Raw genomic sequence first — 15,564 nt, 5'->3', positions numbered from 1 at the left:
AATTTAATTTTTGACATAGATAGCCACATGTCTACCATGTCTGTTTATGGTACAGTGGCTGTGGCAATCACTAAATTTGACGTTTAGGCTATATACATATTTTTGACAGGCAGTTTTTTTTTCTCCAAAAATTATAAATATTTTTTTTTTCTCAAAAACGGTTAACGTTAGGTATAGAGGTGTTTAATATCAAAATTCATAAAATTTTACAGATAATTTAAGTATGTAATAAAAAATGGGGTCACCCATTTAAAATAAGAAAGTTGCTGTCAAATTCCGGTATCTCCGGTAGTGCCGCCATATTGAAAATATTTTTAATCCATAGATCTCATTGTGAAACAATGATATGCACAAAATCTCGTATCTAGATATTGTAGTTCTCTAGAAACTTCTAACGCAGGCTCAGCCTGGGACACCCTGAATACTTGAATTTTGTCAACCATCATTCAATTTTTACAAAATGTGCATTAGAAGCATATCATTATCTAAACAGACCGGGGGCCACATTTAGCTTCGCCGCCCCGGGCCCCCGACAGGCTTAGTCCGCCACTGCTAAGAGGATTTTATTATCTTTGCCTAATTTGTTCAGCTTCTCTAATCAATTTTTTACTAGTTACTGGTTACTAGTTGATCGCTTTAAATGCTGCTTGAGTATCGGATAAGATGCTTATTTCTTGTTTCCGATAGTTCCTATCTAAGATATGTTGTACAGATCTTTCGATAGCATACTATTTTTTAAAAATATTTTAAAACATGTTACGATTGGTTATTATTAAAAATCTATCATCTTACGATCAATATTAAAATGCCAAAATGATTATGTCACAGGTTTGATTAAAATTACGTCATCATGTAGAATCTGTTCTAACGAGGCGAGGATAAAAAGTCAATTAGAAATAAATTATTGTCGTGATGGAAAAAATCTTTTAGATACCCATCGTTCATCGGCTATGACAGCATCGAATACATTTACGGCCCGGTGTATATAAAGTCCCGCATAGTGAAAAGCAGTTGTGATGGTGAAGGCGTGGTCAAATCTTAGCGCCAAACAACCATCAGGTATAGACCTACGAATGCCGCTCACCTGACGGTTGTGATCTATTCTACAACGATAATGGCCCCAAGTTCATTTGGTCCACGCATAGTGCCTCACGATGCACGGCAATAGTCATAGGCGTATCTGCAGAATAAAAATTTGATTTTATCTACATAAAATTTCCTACAATCGCAAAATTTTTACTACCCAGTTTGCTATTTTTCTAAGGCCTTTGCAGATGTCTAAAAAATAGGCATTATTCGACTTTTTTCCATACATATAGTAATGAAAATTGGAGATTTTGTCGTGTCGCTGATTTTGTTAAAATTAGTTAACAAAATGATTAACTAATTAAAATTTGTACAATAAGAAAATATAGGCCTTTGTTGTCTTACAAAAACAGTAATAGATATATGGGACGTTTTAACGTTTATCAAAAAATAATATACCTGAAAAACAAGAGTCCAAATTATTAATTTTCTCACAAAGCCAAAGTATCTAAGCCTCCAAAGGTTTCCTGAATTTACATAAAATTTCCTACAAACCCTGAAATTTTCATCATTTTTTTTACTATGTTTATTATGTTTCTAAAACCTTTGAAAATGGGTAAAAATAGCCAAAAATAGGCTGTTTTTCGATTTTTTCCATAGGTACATATAATCATGAAAATTTCGCCGATTTTTATAACTCTTATTTACTAATTAGAAAGCGTGGAAAACGAAAATATAGGCAACTGCCACTATGGCCTTGCGTTTGCGTTGCTTTGATGTAAGCAATTTTAACCATCATTGAAATTCGTTGAAAAACAAGAGTTCAAAAAAACTGAAGCATTTAAGCCCTAATAGAGTTATATTTTCTAAATATAAATAAAATTTCCAAAACTTTTAAAATTTTATGACCTGGATACTAGAGCCTCGATCGAAAAGGGCTAAAAAATTGTATTGTGTGTAAAACTGTATTTTCCATACATAAAAATTAGGGGTTTTGGCCATAGATGAAAACCAATTAGCAATAGTGAATGTCAAGTGGGATTTATAATATAAAGTATGTTCTTACGAGCAACCTAGAAGACTAGGCTTATAGTCTTAATATCCAATTGATATTTGTCATATACAAAGAGTCCAATATTTATTTGAAGATTTATATAGATACAGAAGATATGCATCACCCTTTATAAAGATAAAAATAATTAATCAAACAAAGACCTTTTTTGCTTCTAATATCATACTTTAGAACGTTTGGAATGTTATTCAAACATGTTGATGCTTTTCTACTTGGAAATATTTCAGAATTATAATGTGAAATTATTTTTAAGTATAACTAAATATATTACCTACGCCTATGGTAAATGGGGCTGAAGTCGCTGCCGCTAGCTGATTGTCCTTTGTTCCATTCCGCGTTTTCTTTACTGTAGCTTTTAATTGAAGTTTCCCGTAAAAAATAAAAGAAGCTTCAGTTTTAGAAGCTCATCTACACAGCATCCTCAAATTACATGTATGAAAAAAAAACTTTAATAAAAAATTATACCTCCATTTAAAAACAATTAAATAAAAATTTTAGTTATTTTTGAGTTTTACATATAATAATACCAATAAGGAATTAATAAGAAAAATAAAGGAATTGCACTAGATTTTTTAAAATAATATTTAGGGGATTTACTTATAGCTTTTAAATAATTTTTATCTTAGCTGCCATCTATACGGAGTAAGCGAAACTAGAAACTCGATTTACTCCCTCTAGGTATAGCATTATCCTTGGTATTATTGGGATTTTACAGTGATCTGTAAAGAGCTGATATTTAAACCACATTTAAACTAGTATTTTTTCCGTAGATCCTAAAATCAATGATATACATAATAAAAAAATAAGTACTGGTAAATAATTATTATCAATGCAGACTTATGAAGAAACTATATAAGGGTAATGGTGTGGATCCGGTGGCTGACCTTGAAGCCCATATTTGCTGCATTTGATCATCGATATTACGCAAGCGCACATCGTCGATGTTGCCAAATTGCGGTTTATTTTCGAATTATTTGCAGTTGAAAATTTTCTTTTGAGTGTTAATCAATAATAATACAAATTCTCTAATTAATTTTATAATTTCAGATTTATCTTGATATCCAAACTTAAGGAATGATATATAAAATTGAATATATAAAATTGTAATGTTAATAACATTTATTTATATATTTACATTCGAATTAAAAATTATCATTTACGGATTTTTTCTTAATGGTTTTAAACTTATTAGAATTATTTAATTTCTTTCAAGTTATTTAATTTCTAGTTATTTACAGGCAACAATAGTTCTGATTATATGTATTGATGTACTGAAGTACTACCATGACGAGTCTTATAGAACAATACACGTCAATGGGAGATAGAGGTAACATTTTACCTATAATGTTACTAATATAATATACTTTGATTATAATGTTTGTATCATAATTTCTTATAAATATCAAGTTAGTGGATTAATAGCAATTTTAGACATATATTTTATCGAAGAGTGTGGTGATAAACTAAAATAAGCTTTATTTATGTCTTTTTCTCTTTAGAAGGGAGATGGTTTGTGTCGTAGAATACATTACAGTATTTAATATCGTGTAGTTTGATAGTCTTTTCTTAATTTACTCTAATTTTTTGTTTCCTATAATGCCAAATCTTGACAATATGGTGAAGGTTGAGTTTTGATCTTATTATTTTTATACCTGTGTTTATACAAGACCAAATTAAGACTTGGTTAGTTTGTGATTTATATTAAGATCTTTCTTATAATATTTGTTATGTCTTAATCTTAATACTATATTATGCTTTGTCTGGAAAATAAATGTTAAATATCTTAATTTTGCATATCCTATTCCATCTTTCCATTAGGAAAAATATGGTTTATAGATCATATATGCTAAGAAAATCACATAAATTAGGTGTAAGAATAGAGAAATCTTAAGGTAGCAGAAAAATTAATGCAATATATGTATAAGCAGAATTAAACAAGGTAACTGTAAATGTTGCTGAAGCTGATGATTCTACAATTTTAATTACGGAGGCTAAAAGGCCTTTTAAGGCCTCCGTAGTTTTGATGGAATGTTAAAAAAAAACTATTATGAACATGACATGGAGCTACAGCATTTAAAAATTTAAAAAAAAAGAAAAAACTTGGACACATCCCTTTTAATTTCCCGAATTTTTAATAAAGCACTTTTTAAACGTAGCATAATAATCTAGAGCAATTAGATTAATTATAGGAATCTAGAATTTTATTTCTATTTAATTTTATTGACTATGAAAATACATAATAAGCGTTCACGTTTCACGTGTTGTGCAAAATATTAAAATAATAATATAAATAATATACCGCGAGTACTATGATTGAAAAAATAGCGTCAGGGATGACTATGAAATGAAGATCGTTGTCATTTTATATGGGAAATGTACTCAATCGTCATTTCCCGGCCAACTGGACGCCGTTTTTTCGATCATACTGTATATATTGACAAAAAAACACTGAAAAGCACATATTTGTTTTCTACTAAAAATAATTCCAAAATAACTTGCAATCTGGCAACATCGAAGATGTGCGCATGCGTAGTGTCTGTGACTATATGCAGCAAAAACTCGTTTCAAGGTCAGCCACCGGATCCACACCATTACCTATATAAGTAACTAGTATACTTAAGAAAATATATAAAGCTAATTGGCATTAAAAATTGAAAATAATTATTCTAGTATTTCAGTTCATTTTTCGAGATAAAAGGAATAAGAAATACATATACTTGTGATCTTTGGTATTGGATATACATTAGCTGTCAGATTTTTATCCAGCTTTGTTTTTGTTGTGGTGATCGTTTTTACGTGTGCGTAGATATTGTATCAAAATAGTCAATAAAATACGTAAGTATTTAAATTTTACGCAAAAGACATTATATACACTTTATTAAAATGGAAACTATAATTTCTTATCGGGTGTCACTTGACTATTTCTTGCAATAAACTTATACATTTATACTTTTCATTCGAAGTTAAAAGTTTTTTTTCGTCACACTAGAATACAATTTCTGAGCCAAAAAAAGAATTCGGTGCTTTTATTTCAGTTTAAAGAATACGTTAAATTCAAGTACGTAAAATATTTGTTTCACTTTTCATTTTTGATGACTGAGCAAATTTATTTTTGGAAATCTCTTTCCTGGCTCTGTTAGCAGTTGTAAATTTGGTTTAAAAGTAATTAGTAAGTAGTAATATTTTTATTTAATAAAAATGAATTTTGCCATTCTTATCTTAAGATCTTATTGGTTCTATGACATTTAGAAAATACAATTACAATTTAGAAAATAATTTGCTGTCTGTTGTAGAACTATGGATGAGGACAGTGAAGCATTAAATTGGGTACTAGTTGACAAAGTTGATTGTTTAGAACAATCAGAAAATTCTGTCACAACTGTACAAGATTCAGATCATGAATCTGAAACAAGTATCATTACGGTAAGCGAACCATCAGACTCCTCTGATTCTTCAGAGGAGCAGCTAGATGTATTGCAGAAATTAAGCCATGAGACTGATCAAAATACCAACATAACTGACAACTCTGCTGACTCATCTTCAGAAACACTAGACAATGTTTCAGAAGGAACTTCTATGCAGAATTCTACAAAAGAAAATGGATATCAACCTACTGTAAATAGTTAGTGGTAGCTTAGGTTTTCACTCTATTTAACTTTGTAATATTTTAGGATGATGACATGTCTTCTATTTCTACATCTGAGTCTTCAATGAAATCTTGGACTTTTGTAAATAATAAATCTGAACTGGATGTCCAGACTACAAGCAAGCCCTTTTTCCTGGACTGCTCCCAGGAGCCCATCTTAGAAATATCTGATATTGATACTGAGAGTATTCATGATTGCCAATCAGTTGTGAAGAAAGAAGAGTCTATAAGTAACATGTCGAATGCAGTTGCTGAAAGAATACCCACTGACCATCACTCTAATTTTATCCTTAATGGAATGTTCATATCATTCCTATTTTTGACATGCTCAGTTTTTTTTAAATTCTATTTGGATAATATTGAGAGTGAGTATCATTCTCCTCTAAATACCATTCTGGATATGCCCGAAGTTGACAAAGATATTATTAATTTTTGCATAGAAAAATATAAAGATCATTATTCTGATGAAGTTATTGAAAGGTGTTTGAGTAAAACTCTGAAGAAAAAAAAGAAAGATATGTTGAAGAAATCAGAGATCTACCTTCAAATCAAAGAAAGAGTTTTAGAGTTAAGAGAAAGAGAACTAGTTGAAAAAGAAAAGGAAATTCTAAATAAGTTGAAGAAAAGATTGTACAATAGTAACTTGGAAACTGGAGATTTTAAGAAAGTTTATAATAGCAAGGAAAGAAATGAAGATATAGATAATAGAGTTGTCTCATTCGGTAATAAGAAAAAGAAAGAGAAAATAAAGAAAAAGTTTGAAACTGATGATGAGTATGACAGATTTAATAATATAGGAAAGCTAAAAAAGAATAAAAAAAAATTGAATGCCTTCAATAAGAAAGAAAAGGTTAAGATTGGTATTGATGTATGCAAGGAAGATTATGTTAAAAAACATCATGCACAATTCAAAAACATTGACAAAACTAGAAATAGGGATTATAAAAAAGGCAAAATATTGACAGACATTAAGAATAAAATTAAAACACAGTTTACCAAGCCTAAAAATAATTTTAAAAAATCCACGTATCAAGATAAAGCTGATTCAGATGATGAATGGTATATAAAATACAACCCTGTAAAAAACACCATTGAATTTATTAATATTACCATGTTGCCACACCAAGATTCAATTTTAATAAGAAATGGTAATAAAACAATTAATGGGCAATGGTACTTTAACTTGTACGGATCTTCTAGGACAAATTTCAGAAGCACTGAAAGATTTTCTGAGACAAATTGGTATTTCAAGAGAAACCGGTTTAGAGAACATAAAAGGGACAAGGCAAAATGGTACTTTGACTATATGTCTGCCAGAGAAAATAATAGATGGTTCTTTTGAATATTCTATATGTCTACATGTTCTATGTCAATAAAATAATACAGATAAAAATTATACTTATAGTCAATTCAAAAAATATTTTTGTGAAACTAATTTAGAAAATTAATACCATGTACATTACCTACTACCTCTACTTTTTCTCAATTAAGTAATGTAAAAAATATTCTAAATTATTATATATTTTTTAATTCAGTGTAAAATGTCATGTTTTTATCAGTTATTAATTTTTAGACCTAATGTATTCTATTTTTTTTAATCTTGTCTGACTATATGGATCTTAAAATCACTATATATAAGTGTTTACCATAAATCTGTTTTTAAAGTATTAATTTATATTATTTTTTGTTCTGAAAAAAATCTCTCACAATTTATTTTAATCACAAAAATAGGTCATTTCTGACAAAGTGAGTGTAATGTTAAGTTTTTGAATAAAATATTCCACTGAAATATTTTGTATTGATATGAGAAAGGTTCCTATATAGATTGATGTCAGAAATGATAGATAATTGTTGAGTATTTTTAATTTTAGTTGTGAAATGTTACCTAATTTAACACATAAATAAGAATTACTTCTATTGCAATTGTTCAAAATATATTAGAAAATATTCTTTATTGACAGTAGTCTTTTTGCTTCAGATTTGAAATTGTCTGTAAATTAAGAAGGAAAATAAAAAAATATGTTTCTATAATTTTGTTTATTTCATAAAAAAAATACATCAGAAAAATCATTTTTTACTTTAGGAAAAGGCAGATAATGACTAAAAAAAATTTACATCTTACAATGCAGTTTACATAAAATAATCTACTGCATTTGTTTCAGATAGTTCAATCTTCAAAAATAACAAAAACAAAAAATGTACAATTTATCATTAATTTAATTTTAATAAGATTTCTTAAGAAAGCTTGGTGTCCACCTGGAAATCTTGCTTTTTTCTTGTTCCTTCTTTGCTGCTGCTTGGGCCTCCAATTCATCTATAAGCCTTTTCTGTTTCTCCCTAAATGCCATAACAGGATCTTCATATTTGCTATATACTTTTAGCACTTCTCTAACATCTTCAATATCATTATCAGCAATTGCTGTAAAAAAGTGTTATTTAGACTTTATATTTCTAATTATTATTCTCTACAGTTACCTTTGAGAAAACTAACTAAATCTAATAGAGACGTGTCACTATCACTACCATTCCATCTCTTAATGCAGAACAAATTTTCTTGATTAAATTTCACATTATTTGCATTCCAATCGATACAAATAACTTTTGATAAGTCTCTGTTTAGATTGTTTAGACTTTTCACATGGTGTCCTCCAGTAAAATGAGTTGCATCTCTGACTAATTTATATGCTATAATATTTTTAGGATCTATGGCTTCTATTAAAGGAAAAACCGTCATACCCTGTTCTGCAGTGTATACCACTATTTCATACTGATCTTTCAATGATTCCAAAAAGTAATCCAACACTACAATATACTTACATTACTTATGGGATATAAAGATATATAAAAACTGGTATTACATGGTCTCTTTTTAAAGCGCCATCCAGTATTATATGTCCAATCAGGATGGACTAGAACATCAGTTAATTCTAAAACTAAAGTATACTTGGGTTGAATATAAGGATACGGCAATGTATCTGGTAACAATTTTTCTCTTGATGGCTCTTTAATAAGCTGTAAATGATGCAGTTAATTAAATTTGTTTTTTAGAAACAAATATAACATACTCTCCGATAATATTCTAGTTCCCTAAAAGTTCTCATCAAATAGGCTTTTATAAGGGGTTTGTCAGAAAATTCATCCCTAATTGGAACACCTTCTTCATCTTTATCTGGCGCCCCCAATGTAACGACGAGATAAGTCCCGAAACATGAAAAACTGACTCCAAAAAATATCAAGGCAAGTTTCATTGTACGCCATGACTGTTCTCTCTGTTTTTGGGCTTCTTGTTCTTCATTTTTATCTGTATCAGCCTGCTGTTTAGTACTGCTTAATAAGTTCCCTAAAGGAGTCTTATATTTCGATTCTAAAAATAAAATCCGTTTAAATATACCCTGAAGCTTTGTTTCTTTAAACAAATACCATTGCAAAAATATCTACAATAAAAATTATGGTGTATCTGTACTGCTGCTCTGTAGCTTTTTTCATGGAAAAAAGTATGAGAGCTCTGTTTAGTAATATTATTTAAAATAGTAATAGATCTGGAAGAAAACCGAAACATTTTCCGAATTAATATATAACCTCATTTCTTAGGAAGCCACACTTTTCTTCTAAAAATGTCATTTTTGAGCCACAGATTTTTATTATAGATATAGCAGATTAGTGTATGTTTGGTTGCCTAATGAGGATATCCTTTTCTAGATTTCGAGTCTGTTTTACAGATTTTACATGTAAAATATTTTGTGTAGATGGCACTGGCTGTGCTTAAATTACAGAAAATTTTGACAGCGTTTCTAACCTATCTTTTACGAATAATATAAACACATTGTGCTTCATTGGGTAAAGATTCTTTTAAGAACGTTTTTTAATAATGGAAAATGTAGAATTGTCTGTAAACTTACATAAGTTCGACAAAAACTTGCTCAAGAACGTCACGAGATCTAGTATCGGTGATCATGCTTGTTGTTTTATGACTGAAAGGAACGAGCTCTGTGTTGCTGACAACTTTAAGGATATAAAAATTATTGAACTAGCAGAATATTTGAATGACAATATTGTACAAGTGAAATATCTCAGTTTTTGGCACTGTGTTTTCGTAGGAACAGAAAACAGCTTTATTATAACTGATTTAAAAACTAGTAAAACTGTTAATCTCCAAACACCAACAAATAATATCACATACTTATCATGGAACCCTAATGAGACATGTCTTATAGTAGTGGATAAATTAGAACATATATTTGCACTAAATTTTCAAGTTGTTATTACTAATGAGTGTCCAAAATTTAAATTTATCACATTAAGAAAAGCACATTTGAATGATCCTGTTCCAAACTCTGTTTATGTGGGTTGGGGCTCGCATAACACTCAATTTAAAGGGTCAAAAAAAATACAGGAACAAACTGTCATAGAAAATCCACAAGAATACAGTTTTCCGAAAGTTTCATGGAGGGGTAATGGAGAACAATTTGTAATAAACTTTTGGAGAGAGTCAAAAAGATTTTTGAAAGTGTTTGACAGTAATTTGAACCCCTTATATCAGTCTGATGTATATCCAAATTTGTTACCTATAACATCGTTTAAAGGACAGGGTAACTTTATAGCGTGTGCTTCTGAATATAATGAATTTAACAAAATAGTTATTTTTGAAAAGAATTGTCTTGTAAAGTCTGAGTTTTTAGCAAAACATATTAAGGTAAGTTAATATAGTATCTTTTTAAAGAAATCTGGAAGGTAATTTATATTTTTTAGGGAAAAATAAAGGATTTACAATACCATCCTGATCTGCATATCTTATCTATTTTTAGTGAATGTACAGAGAATATCGGGTATCTTAGTGTTTATTTATATTCGAATGGACATTGGTATCTCAAGCAACAATTAAATTATACACATGATAAACAATTAATATCATTTTATTGGACAAATTGTTATGATAAAAACTATTGTAATTTGATTGTTTTGACCAGTGTTGATATTGAGCAACATTTTTTTAAACTAATTTTTGATAGATCTTTAGAATCTGGTCTTATAGCTTCTATCGATGGAGATAAAATTAATTTTACAAATATTTCAGAACAAATCATCCCTCCTCCTATGTCATCTTTTGTCTTATCTTTTGACGAAATAGTAAACAGAGTTATTTTTAATGATGGGGCTTTGAATACCTGTCATATAATTTTATCAAATAATTCTATAAAAAGTTATTTAATAAAAAATTGTCATTTAGAGGAATTTGCTGAAGGCTCTAGTTTATTTTCATCGTTAAATAATGCTTTTAAGCACTCGTCAGATTCTATAAGCCTATATTCTAAGGAAATCTCTATTAATAATGCTTCTTATAATTTTTCTTTAGATACAAATAATGATTTGATAGTAGATGGAAATATAATTTGTAACAATGTCTATTCAATGATTATATTTAGGAACTATTTATTGTTTACACATGCTTCAAGCAAACTATACTGTATTAGACTGAATTTAAAAAATATTTCGGCATCTAAGTGGGATTTAAAGAATTTTTATTCAAGGGAAGTTGAACAAGGTGCTAAAATTCTTAGTATAACAAACACCTTTGACATAGTATTAATTTTACCTAGAGGAAATTTAGAAACGATAACGTGCCGCTTAATTGCTATTGATATAATTGAAAAATTATTAGAAGCTAATAGATGGGATGAGACTGTTAAAGAGATGAGAAAACAAAGGCTAAATTGGAATTTGTTAATTGACTTAAATCCAGAACGATTTTGTAATCATATTGATAAATTTATAGAGGCTGCTAGCACAATTTCAGTTTTAAACTCAATAGTTTCTGAATTTTCCTCTGAAAATTGCCTTAAAACTATGTATTCTGAATGTTTAAATAGCGAAAAAGGGTTCTCAGACATTGACAAAAAACAAGTGATATCAAAAATCCTTGATAAAATAATAACTCTAAATCCTATAAAAAACTTAATCAGCGTTGTCATGCTTCAAATAAAACATTTTTCTTTAAAATCAGCTCTATATTCTGTATGCCAGGTTTACCAAATTGGGGATATGGAAATTTGTAAAAAATCAGTCAATCAAATATTACTTCATCATCATGTTAAAGACGTTGTTAACGAATCTTACTGTCTTTATAATTTAGGGTTTTTGAGTTTTATTTATACTTGTTGTTCTGAAGATCCTCGTGTTTTTGAACCGGAAATAGAGCAACTTAAAGACCTTGACGAGATACATTTAAGATTTAAAATGAATGAACTAGGTAAAAAATTTTCAACTGCTACTAAATACCTAGTAAGATGTTCAAATTATGACTCAATATTTATCAGAAGTTTTATTACAAAACATGTTACACAGCATATAGCTTATCAAAGTCTAACACCTAAGCATGCGAATTTTAAATTAGCCTCTGAGCTTTTTGCTACATTTTTATCAATGAGATCTAAACATAATGAGGCTGGGTTTGTCTTAGAAAGGGCGGGATTATTACAAGAATCGTTAAATCACTATCAAAAAGCTCTTAATTGGCAAAGACTATTAATTTTGTTTCAAAACTTAAATTTGGATCAGGATTCTAGAAAAGATATTTTGTTAAATGTTGCAAATAATTTAGTCTCTCAAAAGAGACTAGAAGAAGCAGTTATAATATATGAGTACTACTGTGATGAAAGAAACAAAGCTATTGAAGTATTGACTCAAGAACGAAAATTTTTACAGGCGATGGCCCTAGCTAAAAAATATAACTATAAGGAGGTTATCGGTAATAAGTTTTTTTATATATTTAGTAAAATTACCATATTTATAGTAATTTATTTTAGAGAATGTAATAATTCCTTCAATCATAACATACAGAGAAGACTTGTTGGATAGAATAACAGAGCTAGGAGATAAATTTTCCGAATATTCAGCAAGATTACAGTCTCTCAGAGAAAAGAAAATATATAAATTAAAACAAAGAGGTTTAGAGGTTGATGGATTCATTGACAATGACGATCTTCATAGTGAATATGGCAGTATTATTTCAAGAGATTCATCCTTAAGGTCTAGCAGTTCTAGTTTGGGGTATTTATTTTACTTTAGGGCTTTCAAAACTATATAAATATGGTTATTTTTTTCTCTAAGGTCAACCCAGTCTTCTAGAAATCGTCGCAAGCAAGAAAAGAAAAAAATCGATTTAAGAGAAGGCGGCGTTTTTGAGGATATCGCTCTTATAAGACAGTTATATCTTTTGATTGTTGATATTTTTGGTTGTGGGCAAGAAGTTAAAGATATTTCTTCGATTTTGACGGACGAAGAAAGTTTTGGCTACGCCAAATTACTGAATGAAAAATTAAAAAATATTCAGGATCAAGTAATTTTAGAAATTCCAAAAATTTGGTGTGATACATTTTTAAATGCTAATGAATCTCCAGAGCCCGATGTTTTAGGCATTATTCAGAATAGGTCTGAATTAGGTAGGTTGGTAAATACTGCTTATTTATTCAAGTAAAATATATAATTATTTCCGCGTGCGTGATCGTGATATTGATTATGAAAATGTATATTTAACTTGAAAAAAAAAATGAATAAGTAGTAGAGTAAATATTGAGTTGATACTAATATAAAATATTTAATTACTTTATAGATATCCAATTCAGGAGTCCACCTTCGTCAGAATTATTGACTAGGAACTGGAGCACGCTTATATTTTCCTAAAGAGTTATTTTTTATGTACATAAATAATATATTTTATCGATTTGGATTTATCGTTTATATTAAAAAAATTGTTTTTAATATAAAGTCTTCTCTTATTTTAACCCAAACCTTTTTAGTAATGGCTCATCTTGAACGCTGACGTATTTTTAATTAAGTTTCCGCAATGGTGTACGTCCATTCTTTAACCGCTTAGCTTTATCTGCAGTGTAAAAATATCGATTATAGCGCCTCTAGCTTACTGCAATATTATACATAATGTATAAATAATCTATGGTGTGGCTTTTCCTCTTAGTGTTTAAAGTTATTTGCGCTCTTAAACTTATGGATCCAGTGATCGAATTTAAAGAAAAATGTGTCAATTTTTATTTCATTTAATTGTTGTTTTTGTATCGTTTGATCAAGCATGTAAGTCGTTATTTTAATTGTGCCCCTTGTTACAAAACGCTCGTTTTAGTGTCTTTTGAAGAAAATTGCACGGATTTTCAAGGATACGTAATCGAGCATGGCAATTTATACGTACCAGGACCCTCTGTATGCTCTCTGTGCGTCTGCTATCACGAAGTGCCTAAATGGTGTCAAAATATTTATTGTGATCCCCCCTACGTAAGTTTTCCTGTGATATTTCCAGTGCCAACGGAAAAACTATGCTTGCTTTCCGTTTCAGTTTTGCAAGAAGTTTAGAATGAGAGAGAGATGTTGCGATTTTGAATGTTTAGATCCTGCCGGCGACATTGCAGCGAAAATGTTGGAAAAATATCGTGCGTCTTTGAACGTTTCCACCACGAATTTTCCAGATATTTCTTTTTATTTTGTTTTAACGGGTTTACTGTGTATTCTCATTAATTTTAAAATTTTCTAGCTATCTACTCTGATTTATAAGTTATCTTAAAAATCTTCTACTTTCCTACAATTCAAATGTATTCCTCGACTTTTTTGAAAACTTTTTTGCTTTGACATCCTCTTTAGATGCAACTGTTTTGCTTATGCTTTTCTGATAATACCTTTATAGTTTAAGAGAATTTAGACTTTTGCTTGATGCCTTGTTATAACTATTATTGAACATATTGTTGCATTTTTTAATGCAACCTTAAGCTCTATATACACATAACGTTTTACCTTACGTCTTACCTGTTCAGTCGTACCGTATCAAGTAAAACCTTATGTGTAACCGAAAAAGGAAAATTTTACTAGAACCAAATTAAGGCGGAAGATCGTCTAAAGAACTAACGGAATCATTCAGTCTTATAACAAAACTCGTTTTGCTTACACTGAAAAAAAAATAAGAAGTAAGTTTATAAGAAATAATGAGATTATATGACAGCATCTTTAATGAACGACTTTTAAAAATGTAAGATTTTTACTTAGTTTGACAAAATAATATAACTTTACAAAATTGTTTAGAGATACCTATTTAATGATTATTACTAAACGATACTATTTTCAGTTTTTTAGCTTTGCGTGTTTACAAACCAAATTTAAACCGTAAATACAATTTTGTAGTGGAAGTTCCATGTTTTTTCTTTGCAACTTAACAACTTTAACACTAATAATGCTGTCATTGATAAAATCGCAGAGATTTTTTTTACACTAGCCTTTAATCTGAATTGTGTCTTGTTTTGATTTTTTATTATACTGGGTGAGTCTAATAAGTATAAATATTTTTACTGTTAGTATATTTCGACCCTAGAAATACTATGTCTATGAGGTTTTTTCCCAAGAAAATTAAATTTGTGTCGGATTTTTTTTTTAATTTTTAGTTTAAAAATATAATATTTTCATAATATGGCAACATAGGTAGTAGATTAAATTTACAAGAAAGAAAACCCAGAAAAGATACAGTGGTTCTTAAAAGCGAAAAATCATTTTTTTTTTAATTTTCAAAATAAAATATCTGGGTTATATTGAACTTATTTGAAAAACGACAAAGAGGAAACATATGCTTCTTTTATCGAAATCTACCAACCCTGAAAATATTTGCACTTATTTAAGATTCACCCTGTATAGTGTAATTTTTGTTTTTAACTATGTTTCTATAAATTATTTAATATTTTTTGGAGGGTTGGGGGTCAAATTAATGATGTGTATTAATAAAAACTCTGGATTCTATGAAACTAATAGTTTATTCGTTGAATGGGATAAC

At 29.2% G+C, this 15,564-nt stretch overlaps 3 protein-coding genes across 4 annotated transcripts; 2 read left to right on the top strand and 1 right to left on the bottom strand.

Annotated features, from left to right (window-relative positions):
- Window positions 1-4,736: 4,736 nt before the first annotated feature.
- LOC115882321 lies at window positions 4,737-7,582 on the top strand. Of its 2 annotated transcripts, none has more exons than XM_030900322.1 (3): window positions 4,737-5,267; window positions 5,392-5,713; window positions 5,770-7,582. In XM_030900322.1, exons 2-3 carry the CDS (start codon window positions 5,396-5,398, stop codon window positions 7,084-7,086), a joined length of 1,635 nt encoding a protein of 544 aa, XP_030756182.1. In that variant the 5' UTR covers window positions 4,737-5,267; window positions 5,392-5,395; the 3' UTR covers window positions 7,087-7,582. The 2 variants fall into 2 exon arrangements, with proteins under 2 accessions (XP_030756182.1, XP_030756181.1); XM_030900321.1 differs by having other exon boundaries at window positions 4,741-4,933.
- Window positions 7,583-7,772: 190 nt separating this feature from the next.
- Window positions 7,773-9,370, bottom strand: LOC115882322 (mitochondrial import inner membrane translocase subunit TIM50-C-like). Its single transcript, XM_030900323.1, has 5 exons — window positions 9,165-9,370; window positions 8,810-9,108; window positions 8,603-8,756; window positions 8,220-8,546; window positions 7,773-8,163 (listed from the first exon to the last, which is right to left on the bottom strand). The coding sequence occupies exons 1-5, from the start codon at window positions 9,301-9,303 to the stop codon at window positions 7,967-7,969; spliced, it is 1,116 nt and encodes a 371-aa protein (XP_030756183.1). The 5' UTR covers window positions 9,304-9,370; the 3' UTR covers window positions 7,773-7,966.
- Window positions 9,371-9,473: 103 nt separating this feature from the next.
- On the top strand, window positions 9,474-13,508 carry LOC115882317 (putative elongator complex protein 1). Its single transcript, XM_030900314.1, has 5 exons — window positions 9,474-10,437; window positions 10,494-12,489; window positions 12,548-12,791; window positions 12,852-13,183; window positions 13,354-13,508. Exons 1-5 carry the CDS (start codon window positions 9,613-9,615, stop codon window positions 13,422-13,424), a joined length of 3,468 nt encoding a protein of 1,155 aa, XP_030756174.1. The 5' UTR covers window positions 9,474-9,612; the 3' UTR covers window positions 13,425-13,508.
- Window positions 13,509-15,564: the final 2,056 nt, after the last annotated feature.

Source organism: Sitophilus oryzae, unplaced genomic scaffold (genome assembly GCF_002938485.1).
Source record: "Sitophilus oryzae breed Bouriz unplaced genomic scaffold, Soryzae_2.0 scaffold_177_pilon_pilon, whole genome shotgun sequence".
Taxonomy (NCBI): Eukaryota; Metazoa; Arthropoda; class Insecta; order Coleoptera; family Curculionidae; genus Sitophilus; species Sitophilus oryzae.
This window is presented reverse-complemented; position numbering and strand designations above follow the sequence as displayed.